We start from the raw sequence: 23,625 nt of genomic DNA, 5'->3' as shown, positions 1-23,625 counted from the left end.
GTGTAGAACATACAAAAACCAGAAGTCATCTGAAAAATGCTGGTATTTGTATTTTTGTTCCAACTAACATGGCTATGGTAGTGCACGTGCTCTCCCTTCCTGAGGCTCTCCATATGCTCTTCAAAGTGAAATGCCTTTTCTGGCTGGTCATAGTTACTGGCTACTAGCATCCCTCTGAAATGATCTGGCAACATTTCCCTGCCCTCTCTATGGCCTGGATCAGGGCAACGGAAAGCATCAGAGCTGCTATGTTCCAGAAGGAGATGGAAACAGAAGTGCATCCCCTCAGGACAGGGGAAACTACTTTCCCTCTGGTTTCTCTTCTGTAAACCATCTTTGCCATAGCAGACAGCTCCTTAACCCCCCTCCTCTCTCCCAAGAAGTTACTTGCTCCCCTTATGTGGCCATGCTTTGGAGCATGGATGCTCATGGGTATTTGAAGCAAGTAGGAAGAAAAACCATGTGTGTGATTTCAGTATATACTGTTCCAGAGAAGCTCAGGCATTGTACAGCACTGTTGGCCATCGCATCTTGGAAAAGAAGCAGCAGGTACTTCTGATTTTGACTTGCAGAGAGGCTTAAGGGTGTTGCGAGCATTGCATCTGCCTCACATCCACATGTCCATCCCTCAGCCCCTGCATCAGTAGAATGGTCAGAGCCACTGAGCCTGGCTTGCTCTGCAAACAGCACTTCTGCATTGCCAAAATCACTATCCTTTACCAGTCTGTTTTTATAATCTGCTTTTGGGGTAGAGCTGTTAGAGCAAAGAGACTCATCATATGTAAATAAACACATAATCACATCTGTCTGATTTGAATGGCTGCGCCCTCAAATGTCACAAAGGATTTTGCAGTGCATGCTGCAGTAAGATATTTAAAATCTCGTTTGAAACCTGTCAGCTTCCCTACTCCACAGAAGGGAGCTAACGAACACCACATACTTCAAAGTGATGTTTTAAGGACTAAAAAGGTGTTCATGTGGGGCTTTGAAAATGCACATAAATCATAGGTGTTAACACTGAGACCCATTTATTTGAAACTGTGCCTGTTAACAACACAGCCTTAACTTCCCCTTGCTGCTATGGGCCAGGGCGCTGCCGGACAGGAGGACACAGTGCCTGGCTGCCCACCTTGGGAGGCCCCAAACCCAATGGCTCCAACAGTGACAGGAAAGGCCAAGGCTTCACTCCCACCACCATGTCCTCACTCAAAGACAGCATGGTCTTTGGGGAGAATAGGAAACAGAGCCAGAACTCTGGGAAGCACAAAGGGACAGTGGGATTGGGATTGACCTTGGTGGCTGAGCCCTGTGGCAGGGGAGATATCTGCCCAAGTGGTGGCTCCCTGCCCACTGGTTGCAGGCAAGCTGTAAATGTCACATACTAGGAGAAAAGATTTTTCCATTTCCTATTTTCATGCTAACTACTTAAATGTGTTTGTAAAGGAAAACACCAAATACCCAATGATGAGAGAGTATTAAAGTTGAGAAGTCCTGTATGGGAGTCCCAGCTATGCTAATACCTGGAACCCCAACAACCTGCAGTAACATTTGGTTTTCTGCAGGACCCCTGGCTCCTTCAGGAAGTGGCAAGAGGTTTAGGACTTCCTTTCCAGCTATTCAGGACTCACTGCTCCAGCCCTGGGGTTCCTGCAGAGCCATAGGTCTTCCACAGGTACCCCACAGAGCGAGTGTTTTGCAGGTATTACTGCACTTACCTCCTCAGACTTATGCAGTAGGTAGGAGACTGATGTTGCTTCATTTGCCAGGATCAGGATAAGTACCTACAAGAGCACACCCAGGTTCTGAAATTTGAGGCACCTAGACCAGGAGTTTTGGAACACTGGTAATTTTTACCATGTTTTGCACATTCAGAGCACAGCTCTAAGCGTAACGAGGAGTGTTCAGCACTTGCCACTCTAAGCACCCCAGGAATGAGGGCATCATCCAAAATATTTGTGCAGAATAAATGAAAAAAATCTTTTGGTGGAAAAAACCAGCAAGTACTCCCATCCCACCATGCATAAAGGAGCTGAGTTACAGTTGCACAAACAGTCATGTTGTTGGCATTTCCTGATACCTCAGTGGTCGGCTGCAGTGCCAGTGGAGGATTTTCTCTGTGGTATCATCAGCACCGAGGTCTGTTGCACCCATGCCCACATCTGTGACAAGCCAGTGGCAGCAGACAGTGACCGTGGGGCTGAGCACGGCAGTGTGGGTGCTCAGAGCCTGCCCCAGCTCAGCCGGAGGCAGTGGGAATGTGTCCTTGCCACAACTTTGCTGGTGCTGCCCTGCTCAGTCACATTCCCTCCGCAGTTTGGAATAATGGAATTGTTACTGTCACCATGCTGTAACCAAGCCAACTTCAGGGTCATTAATGTTGGAAAAGACCTCTAGTGACCTCGCCAGTACATCGAATGATTTATGCGCTGACTGATACATCTGATGGGAGTGGTCAATGTGTGACACCGATCCAGTCAGCTGGGCTTTTGGTACCTGCCATGGGAATGCAGTGGAACACCACTCAGGAGACCAGAAACAGCCACTGGGCTCTTTCAGAGACCAGTGTTCCCCTCTGTCCATGCAAACTTTTCTGTCCACTGCATGGACAGAGGGAACACTGGGCTCTGTGCTTCCTCTTCACCTCTATGAATTCCTGGGCTTCCTGCTGAAAACCCACACAAGCCTGTGAGGAGTTGTTTTCCTTTGCAGCACAGTGCATGCCCATGCAAATCTAAGGCCCTGTATAAATGCAGATCTGCTCTGATATCTCCTTTACTTTGGCTGGACATATAGATAATCCCTTGGCATAAGCTTGGAAGAGTAATGTGAGCCTCACTGTAAACCCACAGATCCACGGTAACAGGACAATGGGTCAGGAGGAACCTCCCTAAAGCTTTCCAATGTCACGGGGTGATTCTGCCTGCATTTGCACAGCCCAACAGCCCACACGTGGGTGGCTCCCACGGAACCCAGTGCAGGGGGTACCCGTGTGCCCAGCACAATGGGCGCTGCCGAGATTCCGGCCCAGTTCAGGGAAGAGGGATGCCAGTTCGGGGAAGAGGGATGCGAAGCGGCCAGGCAAGGCACGGTCTCGCCGACAGCGCCTTCATGCGTGGGGCTTTCTTTTTTGTTTCTTCTTCTTTCCCCTGTCCCCCAAGTTGCCAGAAGGCTTCGAGTCAATTGTGTGCGGCGGATCCGGCGGGGCCGGTGCCGGGAGCCGCGCGCGGGTCGCGAGGCGCGGCGCGGGGGGCGGGAGGGGCGGCGCGCGGGGCGGGCGCGGGGCGGCGCGAGGCCCGGGCAGCGCGGGGGACGCGGGCGGGAGGCGGCGGCGGCGGCGGCGGCGGCGGAGGGGTCGGCGATGGCTTTCGAGGCGCTGGCGGAGGCGGCGGAGCGATGGTGCGCCCGCACGCCCTTCCAGCTCATCGCCGCCGAGGAAACGGAGCGGCGTATGGACTTCTACGCCGAACCCGGTGTCTCCTTCTACGTGCTCTGCCCGGAGGCCGCCTGCGGCGACAATTTCGTGAGTGCCCCGTGAGGGGATCGGGGTTGACGGGCGTGCGGGGCACCCTCCCCGCCTGTGCGTGTAGGGGCGGGGAGCCCCGGCGCCGCTCCGGGACTCTCCGTCCATGCGGATTCCCGGAGCCCGGCGGTAGCATCCGAGGGGGAGCGCCGGGGGGGCGGAGGACGGGGCCGTGGCCGGGAGGGAGGGATGCGGTGATGGAGGGCGGCGGGGCCGGGGGGATCCTCCCACGGTCTGCAAAATGGAGTCCGCTGCCGGTGGGGGGCGGCCCCGCGGGCAGGGACACCGCACCCCCCCTTCCCCATCGCCCGGCCCGGGGTGGCTGCGGGCTCCGGGCGGGTGGGGGGAGCGGTGCGGGCCCCCCGCCCTGCCCCGCGCCCCGCGGGCTTGCAGCTGCCGCTTCCCCCCGCGGCCCCTCCATCCTCCCGGGGTGCCGGGGCTGGGGCACGGCGCGGGGACGGGAGGACTGGCAGGGCTGTCACGGCAAATGGAGAATGGGCAGGAATAAAATGGAGTCAGGATGACAGGAGGGCCGCGCCCCCCCCGCCGCTGCTCCCCGGGGCCACCGCGGGATCCGTGCAGGTGGTGCCGGCCGGGCGCCCCCGCCCCGCCGCCCCTCACGGAGTGCAGCGCCGAGTTTGTGCGGAAAAGGCTCCGGCACCACAACCCCTGTCTTTGAGAAGGGTCGGCGGGGTGCTCTGACCCTCGGCCAGACCCTCCCGGTGGTGAGCACAAGTGCAGGAAGTGTCACGGAAAAGCGGCACCTCGCCCCGGGGTTTGTAAGCTGCCAAGTGCCAGTTAACTTCAATGAAAGGATTTTGCTTTGCTTATTTTAACAAAACAGCTTCCAGCACCATTATTGTAGGAATGTTGTAGGTTCTTTCATTCACAGAGCAAGTTTCATCCCTCCACTTGCTTGACAAATGTTCGCTAATTCCCTTTCCAACAGGTAAGTGCAGAGTGAGCCCATCTGACAGATGGGTCCATGGAAACAAAGAGCAGTGGAGTGACTTCTCCAGGACCACAGATCCCAGCGAGCAGGACATTTATTTATTGTGTTGAGTAGATGGTCATGCTGAATTATGAAAGAAGTTGTCTGGAGTTTAGTTATGCATCTGTCCAGGGATTCATGAGACCTTCAGATGTAGCGGTGGGGTATCTCAGGGTGTGGATTCTCTCAGTCCTCTGTGGGAATAGCTCTGCACATCTGTCTTCCCAGCACCTCTGAGCCTGCCAGACCCCAGTGCTCATTGCTCTCTGGAGATACCTGTGCCCAGAAAGGGCCATGCCTGCTGCACTCCTAAACAGGAATATGTATGAATCCAGTGCAGCACCAAGTCCATTTATTTTTCTTAGACATCTATTTTTTCTTTATATGCTGCTCAATAATTGAGTGATCTCTTTCATACAAAGTATAGTCAACTTCAAAAAAAAATCTTAAGCAGCTTCAGACCCTATTCCAATGCTGGCCTCTTTTTTGTGTGTGTATGTTTGAAATCACATTTTCCCTTTGGTTCTTTTTTGAAAATATTTTCATTCCAGGGTTGGTGTGGGAAGAACTCCCTGCCCAGAATCACCACTAGTAAAATGGAGCAAAGGGCCAACTCCTGTCAAATCTGGAATATAAGCAGTGGAAAACTAGAAGTGATGTTTTCTTCTGTCTTTTCTAGCCTTATTGGTTGCAGCACTTTTTCTAATGCTAATACTTTTAAGACAGACAGATAGCTGTCATTCTTAATTATTTTTCTTTAAAGAGATTGTGTTTCTTTAATATGATTAAGACCCACTAATGACTAGATTCTCCAGCATCCTGTTTCCTTCTTCTAGTGCACTGTGGGACTTAATTTCTGCTCCCAGCTTGATTATCTTGGTTTTTTGCAGCCACTTTCCTTTTTTTTTTTTTTTTAATGTTCCAGATTATAACTTTTCTTTCTGTGTGCAATCACGGGCTAAATTTTATTTTAAGGAGACTTAATACAAGCCAAGGGACTGATTATCATTTGCACTGTAAAGCCTTGTTGCATGGCTCCTTTAACACAGTGTGAAGTGTGAAAGGGAGTAAATATAAACAGAATTCACAGTGACACACTTCACAGCCTTCTTGCACCCTGTGCCTCTTATAAAGGAGCCTCACATTTAATAAGCATCTGATGCCTGGTATTCTTGTTCTGTCTTTACGTCGTCATTTCATAATGATGCGACTTAAAAAGCTATGTAGGAGGTGCCAGAGAATTCCGTGATAACCCACTTGTAAGGAGGAAATGATGAGCATGATGAACTTAAAAGGAAAGAGGAGAGGAGAAAAACTTGGAAAAATTGCCAAGATGAAATCTGGGTGAGAAAACCACTGAATTTTGTCTAACAACAGAAATCCCAGATAATAACAATCTGATACTTTTCATTTCCTGAAGATATCTTTAGGCTAGCCTTTTAACATGCTAGAGACGCAGGAGACCCATGTAGATGCTTATTGGCATTTTCAGTACCACCTGGACACTGAAACTCGGAATCAGCATTTTAGACAGCTGAACAACGTACTGGTCAGCTCCTGATGATCCTGAGGTTCTCGAGAAATTAATTGGACTTGTGTAGCCATAATCAAGGAGAGTGAGAGTTGTGACGCTATTCCTTACAGTCTATTATTTGTTTTGTCACCATGTTATTCAAAGTAACTGATAAAATAAATAAAAATATGATGCCATCTTGCTGCAAGATTTCCTGAAAATATTTCAGAACAGAGTCGGCGGGTCTGAATATTTTATGCAAGTTAAATTATCCCCATAAATAAAAAGTTTTACTGTCATGCACAACAAGTGGGTTGCTTAGAAAAAGGTGGGCCAGCAAGTGATTCTGTCTTCCAGCTACACTGAGTCATCTAAAGGCGCGAGGGAAAGCAAACCCCTCCAGATGCAACCCTATTGATTTCCTCAGCTATGTGCTCTGTGTAGATGCTGAACTAAAGAATTCAACCATGATCTTAGGTCAGCCGAGGTGAAAATTAGTGGATGTGTGCTTTTGTAGTGACACAAACTACAAAACTGTGAGCAAAACTGGGCAATCTTGGAAAACACATACTCTGATGATGAGGTTAATATTTGTTTAATTGCACAGCCACAGCCAAGCACTGTGGTCCATGAGTTTGCCAGCACCCACCTTCTCCCACTGGAGAGAGATCCTCAGGCATCAGGTTTTCCAGGAAAAGCATCTCTGTATATGCAGCCTTACTGAGCTTTCTAAGCAGGAGTTGAATCCTGAAATTACGTTTGTTTTTATTTTGAAAGGCCGAAATTCCTTTTGCAGGTTCCTCTGGAGATGGGTGAGTCAGTGCTCAGAGAGTTCCTGCGCTGCCTGGGTGCAGCACTGAACCACCACAGAGAGCTGTATATGCAGCTAAACCTACAGGCATTACAGCCCTGCTCTTTATTATGGTTGAGGTTTTTGAGGGAGAAGATTAAATCAACTCATTTCCAAATGAGATGTGTGCACTAATGATACATGAAACTTTTCGTAGTGCGTTTGCTGCTACAGTCGACGTTTTAAATCCTCTGCAGATGGGGAGATTTTGGAATTGTTACTTAATATGATGTTACTTGTTACTTGTCATATGCTGCTGTGCAAAAAAATCTGAAAAACTCAGTGATCAGGTTATTCTCTTAGGTTTTCCCCTTGTGTTAGATCATCTTTCTCTGCCTACTGCTGATGAATTCACATGAGTATCTTAAATGTGGTGCAGCTTGAAAAGAGATTGTAGAAACACGTTAGGACAACATGGGGTTAACTTGCCCTAGGGAACAAACCAGCAATGATTTATTAAAGGGCAGAGCCTGATTTTCATTTATGTGGAAGCTCCTGTGTATAGCTCTGGTAGTCAGAAGTAGCCGCAATTTAAACAAGAACGAGGATCTTAGCAGTCATAATTGTTTTATATATATAAACAATTGCAACAGGTTTGGCACGAGTCAGGAATTACCAAGCTGCAATATTCAGCTCTGAAGTTTAGGAGTTACTAAACAGTTATTGCTAACCCTAAGTATGAAGAAATCATGGGCCAGACCTCCAAAACCTCCAAAGGCTGTTTTTAAAATGTGATTTGGAAGTGTTCATTTGATATTTTGAGGAGGGCTCGTTTCAGTTGTCTTCATGTATGTTCTGCCTTTTTAGGCCACAGAAATCACAAAGTTATGCCTTTTTTTTTTTTTTTTTGTAAACAGAAGCTGAGATTTAGTTGTATATTTATAGGATTACAAGGCCCATGACTCTTAAGATGGCATGAAGTATCATGAGACTTGTGGTATGTGTGTTTGAGAGTTGGCAAGACTGTAAAGAACTTATTTTTATTGCCTGAATGATTAAGACATGACTCTGATTATATGGAAAGAGCAGAACCTACTCAGTAATGCAGGGCTCTTTCCATAACAAAACATTTCACTATGTTTATGCTTGTAAAGTGCAACAAGCAGCAAAGAAAATGCAGGTCAAGTGAGGTTCATAGCAAAGCAGTTACAGGTTTTATCTTAAAGGTGCAGTTTAGGTTATGTTAATTATTGTTTTCTTTTGTTAAGTGCAAAACTGCATCCCTGGCAGATACTCACCACTGAAGAGGAAGGCAACATGCAAGTCTTATGCTAGGGATTGAAACATCTGTCGTTTTGATTCTTACCCTGAATGTTAGTTAACTTTGGAGAAATCCTTCTCTTTCCTTAAGTATAACCTGCTGTTTATAGCAAGTAAAAAGGCACTCTGGGGAAAAGAGCTGCTGTGCAAAAAGAGAGGTACAAGAGTCTCAAACCAATTTGGCAGAATTGCACTTCTCTGTGTGACAGGCTGCCTAAGACAGTCCCATGCGCCAAGTTGTCAAACAGAAGGTGTTTAAGATGATGCATTAGCTTGTGCCCTTGGGCACAGGAAGCATTGTTGCCTGGGTGCTCTCTCCATCGTTTGCCAGCTCTGTTTGAAGCAACCTCCTAGCAGCAGAATAAACATCAGTTTTGAGAGAGACTTTGAGTGTAAGGCTGGGGAACCAGCATCTCCAGAGCAGAAGTAAGACAGGAAGATCTCAAGTGGGTTTAAATGTGCCTGCCTGGGAAGCGAAGATTGTGTTCCTGGAGGAGTAAATCTCAAAACAGGGTAGGAGGCTTAGTGTCAGGATGCTGTGTGTGCCCAAACATCTCTCCTTGGCTCTGTGTCTAGCCTGCAGGCAGATTTTGCATCTTTTCTTCTGCATCATCGAGAGAATTACACATCAAATTCCACCTCCAGGGTTGCATTATATTCGCACTAACGCCAGAAGACAAAGAGATGCTTCAGCTCTTCCTGAGGGCTTCACTGCAGCAGATGATGCAGAAAAAGAGAAAACCTAACATGACTTCCAGGTCTGAGCAGGGCTGATGTCAAACAAAAGCGCCTTTATAGGTAAAATATGTGTGCGCCAAGTGCATGTACCCTTCATGGCTGGTGCAACTATGAGGCATTTCTGCATTGGGATCAATTTCCCTGTTTTGTGATGCATCATGTTAATAAAATCCAGGTTCCTCCTCAGGAACATGGCTTCTGAAAGAGTCTGCAGTGCCTGTCCCCAGGGCAGGTCTGAACTGCAGGAGGCTTAGTGTACTTTGGCAGATGTTTACAACATGTCACCTTATAAAATCACATGGAAAGGTTGGCGTGAATTCTTGTTAATGCCTTTCCTTTCTTGTGTTGCTGTTGGCTTTCAGCATGTGTGGAGCGAAAGTGAGGACTGCTTACCTTTTCTGCAGCTCGCACAGGACTACATCTCCTCCTGTGGGAAGAAGACACTCCATGAAATACTGGAAAAAGTCTTCAAATCCTTCAGACCCGTAAGTGCTTTTTTCCCCTTCTAAACGTTGATAGTTAGCTGTGACTTTTAATAGGACAGTACTGGGTAGAGCAAGCTGGTTTTTTTTCTCCAGAAATTTACATCTCCAGTTAGCTGCCTGGGTACAGAAGTGTTAGCACATAAGCTAGCATCAGGCAATTGGAAATTGTTTCTTGAAAGTCAGCTGCCTTTTTATTTCCATCTCTGTGTTTGAGAGGATGAGATTCCCATGTGGGATGGGAGGCCAGTTGATGTGTCAGCCGGTGGCTTGTGTCCTGCTGATGCAGCACTGAGTCCAAGGAACAGGATACAAGTCAGCGCCGCGGGACTTTGTGGCAGAGCTGTTTCCTGGCACTGGAACTGGGGAGTTTTGCAAGGATTTGAACAGCAAGAGTAAACCTCTGGGAATCTGAAAGCACGGTCTCTCCTCAGGGTGGTTTATTTTATTTTATGGTTGGTTTTTTTTTTTTAGTGACTGGTTTGGTCACTGCTTGAGAAGAAGTTGGAAGAGAAGCCAGGTTTTGTGGCGAGGGGGCCCGTATTTTTCTGCTTTGCTGCTACTCAGCTTTCTCCATCCTAGTTTGACACACTAAGATTTGTGCCAAAGCCAGGATTTCATCAGGGTGAGGTGTCTTAGGCTGGCTGTTGTCCTTCATTTTTGCCAAATACTCCTTTTGAATGTTTTGGGGCTGGCTAAGGGCTTGGTGCAAAGCAGGGGAAGGTTTGTTGCCAGAGCCATTCTCCTGTCATGTCCATGAGAAAGATCACCAATGGACGTTTTTATACTCAACTTTCCCCTCCTGTCTTTTTCTGGCTGACTAATTGAGAAGAGTGGAAATGTATCCCAAGTATTTAGTGTGAAAGTGAGGGCCTGGAGCACCAATATGAAAACACCGACCCTCCCTGTGTCACACCCTTGCACAGATCACCGCAGCTGGTCGACATAAAAGAGCATCATTTAAAGAATCCTTTGAGAGGCTAGAAATAAATAGAACAGATGCAGACTTTTCTTAGAAAGGGCTGGAAATCTGATCTGTCACTACAGCTGCTTGTAATTGTGAAAACATGCAAAAAATACAAGTATGTTTCCCGGAACAATATTGGGCTCTAAGATCTTCATAGCTGTCTTCTGCTCAGGGAAGCTGTGTCTTTGATGAGAAACTTCCATTGGTTTAACTAAGGAGGACTTAAAAAGACTTAATTAAATTGGTGCAGATTATGTATTTCATTTAAACCACATTTATTCCAGCTTAATTTAAGTTACTGAGAAATTGACTTCAGTCAAACCAAGTTGAGCTACTCTTCAGAGTAAAAAGGTTGAAAGCAAGGGGAACCATTATCCTGAGCCCTTCATTAATACATCACATTTCACCTCATGATTCCCACAGCTGACCATATAAAATGACGTTGAACTAGAATGTGTCTTTTCCAAAGACGCACACTCTTGATGTAGTCTTCAGGTGACTTAAAGGATACAACACTTCTGGGCACTTTTTCTTCTCATGGCTAGTTACGGTGCTCTGAATAACTCTTTTGTTTACAATCTGCATTTTTCTAGTTTTTCTCCCTAGCTGTTGAATTTCATTTTGCTTTTGTTTGCTCAATGGTGTCCTCAGTTGCCAGAAACCTCTTTCAGACTGTAATCAAGTACCTCTTCATTTTCTCATGGTTGTACCACAGATAATTAAGTTTCTCAGATTCTCCTTTCACCCAGTATTGAGAGATTTGCATCAGCATAACAAAACTGAGTTTATAATTTGAGGTATGGCTGTGTGTAGACAAGTTTAATTAAGGAATGTATTGACATTTTTTCCTCAGAGTAACTATTAAAAATAGCACATACATGGGAGGAAAGATTTTAAAAATTGAATGGTGTTACAGTAAATGTATGGAAACAGTTATTTTGCACCCTCAGGCCTTTCCCAGAAGAAATCTGAACAAAAACCACTTTTCTCTGAGATTGGGAAATTATTTCCTTGGCATCACTTCATACTGTCTCCTGTCCTTTCTGAACTGGACCCATTTTACTAATGAGACCACCTTGCTGTCAGCTTCAAGGCAACAGTGCATTTGCAGGGCATTTCTTCTCCTCTATCCCAGCAAATCAGCTGACAGAGACCAGTCTGGCAAACTCCAGTGTGAAAAATGGCAGTTCAGGAAAAAAGTGCAACTGAAGGTCAGACTGAGCTTTTCTGAAGTATCTGGTAGCTCTGGCTTTCACTGGGGGCTCTGGGACACTGGGGACCAGGTTTTTAGCAGGTGCTTGCTAAGCACTGTAAAGCACCTTCTCAAAGTCTTCTCCATTTTGGTATTCCCCGTAGACATCTGTCATTATTAGTTAGTTCTGAATTTCTTTGCTGGGGTCCTTTGAAGGGAAATATTTAGAAGAAAACAGTGGCAGTGCTTCTGCAGTTTTCCATGCCATTTTGCACAGCATGAGCATCTGCCTTCCCATAACCGAGGGCTCCAAAAACAACTTTTTCCAGTAACTCAGTGCAGCCCCGCTCTGCACATTCACAGTAACAGCCCAGCCATGTCTCCATGACCTTGCCCTGGGGCTGTGGAGTGGGAAGGGACTGCCTTCTCATGCTGCTGGGCCCTGTGTTTTGGAGACAGTGAGAATATGAATGCCCAGCAGCTGGCATCCCTCTCAGTGAGAGACAGAGAATTCCCTCTGTTCACCAGTCTTCTGTGGGGCAATGGGGGTAGTCTAGGTCTGCTCACTGTCCCTCACTGCTCTCAGGCATCTCTCCCCTAATGTTTTATGTGCCTAAACACAGTGCCAAGCAGGATATTTAATTAGATAGGCTTTTTAAAAAGTGCCAGTTTGCCCGCAACAACTATCCACACTTCTCAAGGTGTTTATTGAAGGTAGTGAGGGGCATGTTGTCTGTACCCCTTACTGCCTTCCTGGGTCAGTTTCCACAAAACTTTATGATTTGTCTTATTATCCATTTCTTCAGGGAGCATCTAGAAGTGCTAGACACCACAAAGGTACATGATAGCAACCAATAGCACTGGACTCAAATACTGTTACTTGCCTCAGAGCATAACATCTCCTCCTGTGTTTTAGTCTTTCTGGTGTCAGAGGTGCCATACTCTGGTGCTAGGAGGTGCCCATGCTGGTGCTTTCAAGCATATCTGTCTGGAGACATAGTCCTTCCCACAGGGATTCAACAGAACTGTGTTATCTCTAGTGTAGCATCACACAGACTGCTAAAGCTCAGTCCTGTACATGGTTTATTTTTCAGTGTGCTTGTGTGCCAGCTTTTAGTAGGCACAGTGTCACTCTGCTTCCGTGAGTTAGTAACTCTGAGGTTGTTTGTAAAATCAGGGCACTTTGAAAGGGTTAAGAAAGACAAATATAAGAAATGCCTGAAGGACATCACACCAACTGGCAAAGTTTGCAGGAAACCAAGGCATGAGTCATACAATTCAGCAGCAGATTCCAGGGGTCCTATGCTGAGCTCATCTTCAGCCTGGAAAGCCTACATCTAAAGTGGGGAGTCTGCAATGTAAAAACCCTTTATTCCATATTCACTGTATCCAGGCATGTCCCAGTGACCTCTCCTTTACCTCTAGATAGGTAGTTTGGCAGCAGAAATAAATAGCTGTGGTTCAGGCAATGCTGCTGGTTGTTTTCCTCCCTCCTTCCCTCTTCACCATGCCTGGACCTCCTCCTAGCCATGCATCCCTGCCTGGTAGTTTTTTTCCCCTTGGCTTTTCTGCTGATGAATCAGCTCTCTCTTTCTACAACAGTTTTCTGGCTTACGTCTTTTCTTCTTGTTTTCATCTGCAGTTAAGTCCTTTCAAGTCTGCTGCATAGCTGATACATCAAAATACATAGCAGCTATGGACTAGAAGCAGAAACTAGTGTGTGGGAAAGACGATAAGGTGGGAGTCAAGCTAAGATTAGCCCAGGGCATCTTCATCATCTTATTTTGTCCTTACCTTTTGTATACCCTCCTTCTGTTTTGTCCCTATGTTTGTAGAGCTCCCTGCTCTTTGGATACTGATCCTCACTTCACATGTTGAAGGTGTGGGCTGATTTGTCACTGCAGTCCAGAGAGTAGTAAGGGGTTAACAGCTGTGAGGGACCACCTCAATCCTGTGTGAAGCAACAGGATATGACACCTAAAAGCAAGACCTACATGGTTGAAATCGTTGGTGGCTTGGAGAGTCATAAAGTGTCTGTGAGAGAATAAAACTGCATCTCCCATTGAGGAGAATCTCATCCCATCCCATCCCATCCCACCCCACCCCACCCCCATTCTTCCGCTGTAAAACCACTAAAGTCTACAGCATCACTCTGTTTTACACTGCTCTCTCTGATTCAAGCTGCTCCAGGGAATGAAGAGCTGGATTTCCTGATGGCGAAGAGAGAGGAGATGTGTGAAAAGCAGGATGTACTCCCCATCCTTTGGGATTGTGCATGTGTTTGGAGTTCTTGTGCTGCATGTTGTGTTTTCCATACTAATTTTGCAGTACAGTATCCCATAAAATGAAGATTAATGTGACCCATTTCCTTACAAATCAAAGAGGAATTATGACCAGAGGTGGGGAAAAAAAATGCAAACAAAACTCTTTCTACCAGGTGATACTAACAGGAGTACAACACTCACATTTAAATTGAATATACCAGATTAGTTTATCAAAAATTATACTGGTGTATAAGAAGATCTAGAAAGAGTCCTTGATTTTGCCTTTTAAAAACGGAATGTTTTAATTTTATCTTCAACATGAAATAAAACCCTGCATCCTGAAAATGAACTGAACTGTTCATGTTCAGTTAAGCATTTGATTTGAGAAATATGTATGCAGAGGAACAATTACTTTGTTCTGCTCAGAAAACAAAAATGTTTTCCATTTGGGGTCTCTCTGTAAGTATTTTTAAAATGTGAAGGAGGGGATTTAGTCAGCAAATTCTCCTTCTATTTCCCTGCTGAAGAAAGCCTGTAACTAAAAATCTAATTTTCTCCCAGTGACAGTGAAGAATACAAGCTTCATTGCACCCAGAAGCTAATTCTATGCCTTGTATTTATGTCCACTAAATAATTTTGAATGTCAATCACAGACTGAATTAGTTTAAGTCCCTGAAAATCTGCCTCATTGCAGCCTTCCCATTTCCATGCTCTCACCTAAAGAGTGTCACTCTCCTCATGATTTTTCTGGGCTTTGCCTCTTTCGAGAGCTAACAGCTGCATCACTCTCCAAAGAGGGTGTAACATGCATCTGTGCTGCTCTTCCAGCCCTGCAAGCTAAATACATGGTATTCTCAGTAATGCCTGGCCTATGATTTTGCTTTGTGGCTATTAATAGCTGCTAGTGGAGGACTCTGAGATTTCCACAACAGATGCATTATTTTGACTGTTATTTGGTTTATCTGTCTTCCTGACTTCTCTTGGCATGGCAGCCTTTTGGGGGAGAGGTGAGGAGTTCAAACATGGCTGTTTGTTCCTTTTCCTGTACTGAAGAGGTGAAGTTGCAGTGGTCGGAGCCATCAGGTGGAGGTATCCAAACATTGTCCAAGGAAGATGAACTGGCAGTTCCTTGCAAGCCCAAATCTAATTTACAGAAGTTTAAAGGAACTTCTTATTTCAGTGGAATATACAGTAATTCTTACTGCAAGGGCTTCACACAGCAGGCAAGACTTTATCTGGTGTGATGGAGTGAAGGCTTCAAGAAGAGCATTTGACAGGCGGGTCTTTGGGTTTTTAGGGACTCCTTGCCTATTCCACACTAGCCAGTATTTTGTGAGGATGTTTGCTTCTTTGCTTTTTTAGGGCTGACAAAAAACAAACTTAAACCAAGACAGCTACTGCTACAGTATTATCATGGTTCTTTCTGAAGTTAAACCACTGCCAAGTCTAAACACTCAACAATTCATAATGTGACCTCAGGGAAGAATGTGAAGCTTTTTGCAAGTGCTTTGCTTTGGTTTTATTTATCTTCCGGTCTCTGAGTGCTTAATTTGGTGTGAGGATGCATTTTCAAATCTTTCTTTATCCCAGGAGGGAGACAAAGAGAGTCAAGATCATTATGCAGTACTGTTATTCCAGGGTTTGAGCTTTTTAAGAAGTGCACGTAGGATTTGTGTGAAGATATGCAGCAAAGCTGCACAAATGGGTAATTCACTGTTACACAGTATTTTCTCTTCTTTGTAGTTACTTGGGCTTCCAGATGTTGATGATGATGCATTTGAAGAATATAACGCAGATGTGGAAGAAGAGGAGCCAGAAGCCGATCACCAACAGATGGGTGTCAGTCAGCAGTGATTTTCTGAGAAGCTATAAAAAGTTTTGAAGCCTTTGGTACCAGGTGGGGTCAGGTGGTCCCATGTTAGCTTGTTTGAATTAGCACATCACAAGGGGATATCTGGCTGCCAAGATAAAAGTTTTACAAAAAATGGTTTTAAAAAAAATAATAATCCATGATGAGCTTTGCTAAGAAGTGACCTGAATTTTGCTCCTGCTTCAGTGGGTTTTCTATGGAATTGTCTTGGTAGCATTCTGCCGTTATCAGTCTAGAAGTAGTTTTGTCGCTGACTTGTCTCTTCGATTTGTGTTCGAGAGTAGTGTTTGCTGACAGGAATGTAGAGTACTGAGAATGTAGGAGGTGTGTGGGGGGAGTGCTGAGTCCTCACCCGTGACCTTTCCAAGGAAACCAGTGCAGAGAGCAAACACCACCTGCGCTTTTCTTTTTAGTTCAACAGCTATACGTTTTTGACAAAGTACCAAATGTGGAGAGACTTCTCCTGAAAAACAGTAGTTTAGTAGTGGTTGGTGCTGCAGAAGTGCATATGAAGGCCTAATGAAAATAATGGGAAGTAAAAAATCCACGGGGTGTCAGACATATTGATGTCATTTCACTGACACCTGAGTTTCCAAGTGCTGAATTAATAACTGGGAGTAACAGGCACCAGCAGCACGTATGATAACCAGCCCTGGTACTTTGACACCATGTGATCCAAAGGCAAGTGCTGCTTTCTTACAAATCAAGCAAAAAATAGCCGTTGCTTATCCCTCTTCTGTATGACAACTAACTTTAAACCTTGCTGGTTTTGATACACTGCCCAGTTATTACTCAAACCTCGTGGCATTGTGCATTAGAATCATGGAATCATTGAATATGCCGAGTTGGAAGGTTCCCATTAGGATCCTTGAGTCCAACTCCTGGCCCTGCGCAGGGCACCCTAAGAGTCACACCATGTGCCTGAGAGTGTTGTCCAAATGTTTCTTGAACTCTGTCAGGTTTGTGCTGTGACCACTTCCCTGGGGAGCCTGTTCCAGTGCCCTACCACCCTCTGGGTGAGGAACCTTTCCTGATATCCAGCTTAAACCTCCCCTGACAGCTTCAGACCATTCTCTTGGGTCCTGTCACTGGTCATGAGAGAGAAGAGATCTGTAGCTGTCCCTCCTCTTCCCCTCCTGAGAATGCTGAAGATCACAATGAGGTCTCCCCTCAGTCTCCTCCAGGCTGAACAAACCAAGTGACCTCAGCCACTCCTCACCAGGCTTCCCCTCCAGACCCTTCATCATCCTTGTTGCCTTCTTCTGGACACTCTCTAATAGTTAAATGTCTTCTTTACACTGTGGCTTCCAAAACTGCCCCCAGAACTTGAGGTGAGGCTGCCCCAGTGCAAAGCAGAGCTGGACAATCCCCTCCCTTGCCCGGCTGGTGATGCTGTCCCTGATGCACTCCAGGACACACTTGGCCCTCCTGGCTGCCAGGGCACTGCTGACTCACATTCAACTTACCATCAATCAGGATGCCCAGGTCCCTTTCCACAGCACTGCTCTCCAGCCTCTCGTTCCCTGGTCTTTACATACAACCAGGGTTGCCCTGTCCCAGGTGCAGAACCCAGCGCTTGCCCCTGTTAAACTTCACACAGTTGGTGATTGCCCATCTCTCTAATTTGTCGAGGTCTCTCTGCAGGGCCTCTCTGCCCTCAAGAGAGTTGTCATCTTCTCCCAATTTAGTGTCATCAGCAAACTTACTTAGTATTCCTTCAAGTCCTGCATCCTGGTTCCTAATGAGATGTTGAAGAGCACAGGGCCAGGGATGGAACGCTGCAGAGCCTCACTGGTGACAGATCACCAGTCTGATGTCACTTCATTCGCTGTAACCCTTTGTGCCCAGCCTGTGAACCAGTTGCTCACCCATCCCATGGCATGTTTATCCAGCCGTGTGGTGGACATTTTGGTCAGAAGGATACTTTTGATACAGTATCAAAAGCTTTACTGAACTCCAAATATATGACATCATCTTGGTTCCCTTGATCAGCTAGGTGGATTACCTTGTTATAAAAGGAAGTCAGGTTCGACAAGCAGGACTTTGCCTTCATGAAGCCATGCTGGCTGTGACCAGTGACTGCACTGTACTCCAGGTGTTTTTATATACCTTCCAGAATAATATTTTCCATTATTTTACTGGGCACTGAATGAGACTGACAGGCCTGTAGTTTCCAGGATCTTCCTTGAGTGCAACTTAAATGCAACTTAACACTGAAGCCATAAGAGTATCAACCAACACCTGGCTCTTAAAGTTATGCCAGACCTCTTCCTGGGCCTTTGAGCTAGTCTGGGCATGTACACCTTATTGGAGGGGAGCTAAAATACTGCTTCAGCTGATATAAAATTTAGTGAGGTTTTACTTATCAGGGACCCCGCTCCCCAAGGGGTTTGGCAAGGGTTTTCGTATGAAGGAGAAGATGACCCCTCATATTTTTTACCTGTTTTACCTAGTTCCGAGTAACCTGGATGAGTGCCAGACTGTGAAGATGCAGGGTCTCTTTATTAACTTGCCTTTTGTACTGAAAATATAAGAAGAAAAGGTAATTCTGTTGTAATACAGCTGTTTTCCACAATCAAGAACAATGTTTCTAAATTTACTCCTTTTTTCCAATTTTTTAAAAATTGTAAAACAAAGGTCACACACTTCAAAAGCCCTTTTATACAGAATTCGCTTTATAAAAACAAAGAGTGATCGAAGAGAAAATGCTTGGACAATTCCTATAAATAACTCGCATCATTTTGAAAACCCTGTTGTTAACGATGTCTCCTTTTCAATGGATTTTTTAAAGACTGTTTTTCCAGGGTTACTAAAGAGAGCAAGTTTACATTTATGATGGTGGTTTGAGAGATGCATAGCACATGATTTTTTCCGTTGGAAGCAAAGATCTTCCATAACTGGGATGATATGTGTTACCTGAGTCTGCACAGAAGTGTCTGCAACACTATAAAAGTCAGAGTTTAAGAATATTAAAAAAAAAAAAAAAAGTGGAAGAAAACTAGAGCTTAATGCAACTTTGTACATTCTGCAGGCATAGACATGGTAGTTGCAGCACCTTTTCTATGGACTAGTGACGTGAGAACTGTGGCAGTTCACTGTATAACACTGTATAGCAGCAATAGGCTTTTTGCTTACTGAAATAAAGTGTAAGACCAGTGGTTTCCACCTCTGCTTTAAGCCCCTAAATTTTTATTTCCTCTCCAGCTAAGACAAATGCTACAACCTTAAACAGAGCCTTCCTTTGGAAGAACCTCTCTTCATAGCATACAACCCTTGAGTTATGGCTCACACAAGTAGATCTTATGGGGCTGACTTTCCTCTGCTCTAGTGTAATGCAAGTGAGCAATTTATAGTTGTGCAAGCTATAGGCAAAGTCCTGCTGTTCAGGCTTGCTGAGCACTTCACCCATTTGTTTGAGGGACAGGTGTCTGGCACCAATGTGCAGGTGCAGGCACCCCACGCACACCTGCACAGTGAGCTGGGCTGCGAGCCTGGCTTGACTGGGACACAACCCTCTGCCTTTTACAGACAGGCAGGCTTCCAGCTGTGCAGCGTGTGACTGCACAGAGTGCTGGCACAGCAGAGGGGAGGGTGCAGGGTGGACATGGGTAGTAGCTGAGGACTTGCTGCTAAATGCGCCTTGCACGGTGTCAGGGGCCTGTGGCAGAGATTGGGCTGGCCTAAATGCTGTGAGGAATTGACTCCACAAGGCTCAGTGGGAATTGGGCACTGTTGACAGCAGGATAGGTACGAATTCATGAAATGAGGAAAGACTAAAATCCAGTGCTTGTAATTGCATGCAGGAGGTTGTAATGTGTCTGCACTCTGCTACCTTTCCTTACATATTGATTGAATGAGTGGTTGAGCATTAATACAGTTGCAAGCAAACAACACTGTAAATTATGTAGATATGTTATTATTATTTTCTGTATTCACTAACTCACTTTTTCTTTTGAATGTCATGTGCCATTTGAGTGACTTCCACACAGACTGCAAGTGCTGGACAGCCAGCCCTTCTGTAGTGCTCTCCGCTGCAAAACTCCTACTGAAGCCAGTGAGATTTTGTTCAGGCAGGACCTGCAGGACCAGGGGATGTGTGAGGCTTGGTCCTGTAGAAAGCTGAGTGCTCTCATTTCCTCTCACTTTGCTAGGAGCTGAATGTGTTGAGCTCTGCTGCTGAACTGAAGCATGACCAGGCAGCACTGAGAATAAACTGGAATTTTATACATAGAAAATTTAATTTACATGTAATAAATGTGAATGAGCATTAATATAGAATGTATTTTATCAAAAAATATTGATTCCTTACTTTGACCAAATACATTTCTGTATTACTGTGTTACTTTTCCATACTTGCCAAATGATGCAGGAGTGTGGAGCTGGTTTGGTTGTACTACAACATGTTTTTGTATTTAATTTATTTTTTATTTTCCCCTCCCTCCTACCACATATTGCAGTTAGTAGCCATTCAGTAATAAATCAGGGGTAGCATGACCCTGTGATTAGGCTGCCAGACTGAGGCACAAGATTTACCAACACAGCATAAATACTTGCAAACCTGGGTACTCGGTGAGATGTGGGTTTGTAGCTCTGCCATTGCCTTGCCCTGAGCTTTAGGTGGATCTCAGACTCTGAGAATTCAGGGCAGACCTCCAGTTATGCGTGTAGACCTCAGGAAAATTTAGCAGGAGCAGGGTAATTCCTTTGAAAGTCCCACCTTAAGCCTTTTCTAAAAGGGACTGTTAGTATTATTTGTCCAGCAGTGTATATAGCACTTTAGGTCTGTGGGTGAGCAGAGATACGCATTATCGTTGCCTATCCTCAGAGCAAACCAGTAATGAAAGGACACAGAAGGGTTTCCCTTTTCCCTCAGCCTTTCTCATAGGCATTTCATGCTCTAACTGAATATAAATACAGCATAGCAGAGACTCTTGCAGAACTGCTGCTTCTGAATATGAGTTGCATGAATGAAGTCAGCAAAGTGCTGCTTGGGTGATGAGAAATACATGGGATGCCAGATGGAAAGGCAGATTTCAGAACTGTGACAAGTGCAGGGGCAGGGTGCAGGGGCAGGAGTGAGCAAAGCCCCTTCAGAGAGAGACATGCTGATATTTCTGAGACAGCCAAAGCCATCCTGACAAGTATCTGCATGTTGAACCCATGCAGTTTATGACAAAACTCCTCTGGACACTAAGGCCTTGAGCTCAGTTGTGTTTTCCTGTTAGTGTCCTGCCTGATTAATGCATTGAGATGGTTGAGGGAGGAAGGGCTGGAGAAGGCAAACTGAAAAGCCTATTCCTCTTCTCCAGTATTATGATATTGCGTGAGTTGGTAGGAGCAACAGTCAGGGTGCAGGAAGCTCCTTTTTTAGGTGCATAGTAACATCTCTTTAAAAGGACTTGCTCATGAGAGAAAAAAATTGTCACATTGTTATCTCTCAGAAACGGGGGAATAGCCCACCCCTGAGCACAATTACCTGAAACCTTACCAGACTTCAGCTCCACCTCCTGCCCTTTTCCCAGCTCTTTTGCAGGCAGTTTCCCTCCATGCATAGTGCTGTGCCTTTGAAAGAATCATTCTTGTAAGAATGCTACTTTTTCTGGGAATAGCCATAGTTTGCCTGCATCAGTGACATGCATGTCGGCTGCTGCATCTTGTCATTGTGTCCCGTGGATGTGCTGGATGATATGGTGGCTGGGGGCAGCAGGGAGGAGTTTCTGCTGCAACATTGCTAAGTAGGTTCCTGCCCTTTATCCCTCTGCAAGGTGGGACATGAGACTGTGACAGTAAAAATAATTGCAATAACATTGTGGACATTGTTTTGGAAAGCTGCCATTCAGGACATATTCCCAGCCTCTTTCAGCATCTCTCTTGATCTTTGTCTGGGATCCAGGGCTGATGTTTGTGGCTGTTTTACTCAATGTTAGCTTTAGCAGTGGCAGGAGGCGAGGTTGCATCCTTACCCTGTGTCCATACTTCCCTCCTGTCCATCCTTACCATTCTGTTCTTCTCAGAAGTTCTCACTCCCAGAAGAAAGGAAGCATAAGAAGGAGGAGAGAAACACCTCTTACCTCCCACAGCTTGCAGCCAGGTGCATCAGTGGAGCTGCAGTTCAGCCCAGTGTGAGTCACACTGTCCTTTCTGTACAGGGGAATGAGGCATGGGAGATGTGTAATCCCTTGAGGACCCATGAGTGGTCCATGCCAGCCAGGGGTTGTGCAGAAGACAGCAGCCATTTTAGGTGGCAAACCCAGTATGTTTTCACAGCCAGTTATGTCTAGCCAGATAATCCAATCTCTGAAAATCATAACCCATTGAGACTCTCCGGGTTGGAAATCCAGAAAATGAGACTTGTCTGGTTTCCTTGGTCACTGGGAGGTCTCTTTCTCTGCTGGCTGTTTTTGGTTTGACCAGAGGACATGGGAAACTGGGAAAGATCCCTTCAGGGGCAGTAGCTGGATGCCCCTTTCTGTAAATTGCTGAGCAGAGGCAAATGCTTTGTTTTATGTTTTTAATTCTGGCAGGACCTCCCCTCTTCCCCAGCAGCCTGTCTCTGCAGACAGCTGCAGCTGGGAAAGCTTTATGTGAGAGCCAGGCAGGAGTGACTCAGGGCAGCAACTCCTAGATCCTGTAACAGGCTGGACTTGAGGTCGTCCTTGCAGGGTAACCATGGAGCTGAAGGCTCAGGGGACATCACTTCCAATGCAGATATTTAAATAGAGTCCTTAAATTTGGTCCTTAGAGGGCAGACCCTGTCACTTCGGGGTTTTATTAAACTTCCGAGACTTAGTTGCACTGTTGGTGTCTGATGTCTGTGGCAGGTGGGCAGAGGAAACTTCTTCACTTAACCACATTTACTAGTTCAATGAGTCAAATTGTCTTTTACATGATCTGTGTTTGACTTTTTTCTCATTGCTTATTTTTTTTTTAGAGAAAGACAGTCCCGAAAGGCACATCTGCATTATTGCAAACCCCAATTTTTACAGAGCTGCATATCACTACACTGTCAGTATGAGCTTGGGCATAAAAAATAAAAATACAGATCACTACACTGTCAGTATGAGCTTGGGCATAAAAAACAAAAGTACAGATTAACGAAAAGGGCCTTCATTTGTCTACAAGAAAAAAAACCAAACTTCTTTGAACTAGTTATTGCTGACTATAATGAAGCTTACTGGTTTCATGTAAAATACATTGAACTTTGAAATTCCTTTTCTGTACCAACATGCTGTTGCTCGTGTAGGCAAAGATCTGTGGTAACACTGCATGTAAAGGAAGCTTTCATCTTCAGGGGTGGTAAAAGTGTCAGCTCTGGATTTCAGTCAATGCAATTCTTTTGTCAAGTTTTCCTTTACTAATGCAGGGACTAGTCAGCCCTCAACACACCAAGCAGAAATCATGTTGTGCCATGCCATGCCAAGGCTGTCTTTGGTGTGGTTTCCACCATTTTTCTGGCTGGAAGACCTCTCTGTCTTTGGGACTATTAAGCTGTGAAAGGAGTCAGCAAAAGAAGTTGCCCTTTTGTTCAGCACTTTCAAAGGTGTAAGCCTACAGTGGAGCACTGCCTGCCTTCTGATCCTACTTCCTCATCCACCACCAAGGTGTCAAATCCAGCAGTGTCATTACACCATGAGCTTCCCATTAAAGAGCTTACCAAACTCTGATGACTGATGGTGTCTTTTCTCTGTGAGCAAAATCAACTCAGTTGTGAATCTGAGGGGGCTAAAACACAGCTACAATGCATGTGGCACAGGCTTGACTTTCATGGGCACTACTGGTGCATGGTGGGATAACACAGTGTTTATAGGTGTAAGGAGGTGAAAATTATGTCATTTGAGCTTTGGACATTGCAAAGCCAGCCCTGATGGACCCAGAATCATCAGGTGTTTTGGTTTGGCACAGTCTGAGGCAGTGGATTTGCTGTCAGAAGCTGGGAATTGGTTGTAGTATTTGTATGAGCCAGTATTTCAGACCTCAC

At 45.5% G+C, this 23,625-nt stretch overlaps 1 protein-coding gene across 10 annotated transcripts in view; it reads left to right on the top strand.

The window, feature by feature from the left end:
* Positions 1–3,268: 3,268 nt before the first annotated feature.
* Positions 3,269–23,625, top strand: part of MTURN (maturin, neural progenitor differentiation regulator homolog) — a 67,342-nt gene continuing 46,985 nt past the window's right edge. For 4 of the 10 annotated variants that reach the window (XR_012054599.1, XR_012054598.1, XM_072925774.1 and 1 more), the window contains exons 1-3: positions 3,273–3,520; positions 9,235–9,357; positions 15,521–15,674. Coding sequence is in view for 8 of the 10 variants with exons in the window: in XM_072925774.1 (XP_072781875.1) it covers positions 3,359–3,520; positions 9,235–9,357; positions 15,521–15,631 (396 nt within the window). In the remaining 2 variants the exon portion in view is untranslated. Of the gene's footprint in view, positions 3,521–9,234; positions 9,358–15,520; positions 23,312–23,625 lie in introns of those variants that run through there. The other 6 variants (XM_072925780.1, XM_072925779.1, XM_072925778.1 and 3 more) reach the window with 3 other exon arrangements.

This window comes from Taeniopygia guttata, chromosome 2 (genome assembly GCF_048771995.1).
Source record: "Taeniopygia guttata chromosome 2, bTaeGut7.mat, whole genome shotgun sequence".
Classification (NCBI taxonomy): domain Eukaryota; kingdom Metazoa; phylum Chordata; class Aves; order Passeriformes; family Estrildidae; genus Taeniopygia; species Taeniopygia guttata.
Note: the sequence above shows the minus strand (reverse complement) of the source record. Positions and strands in the feature narration are given on the sequence as shown.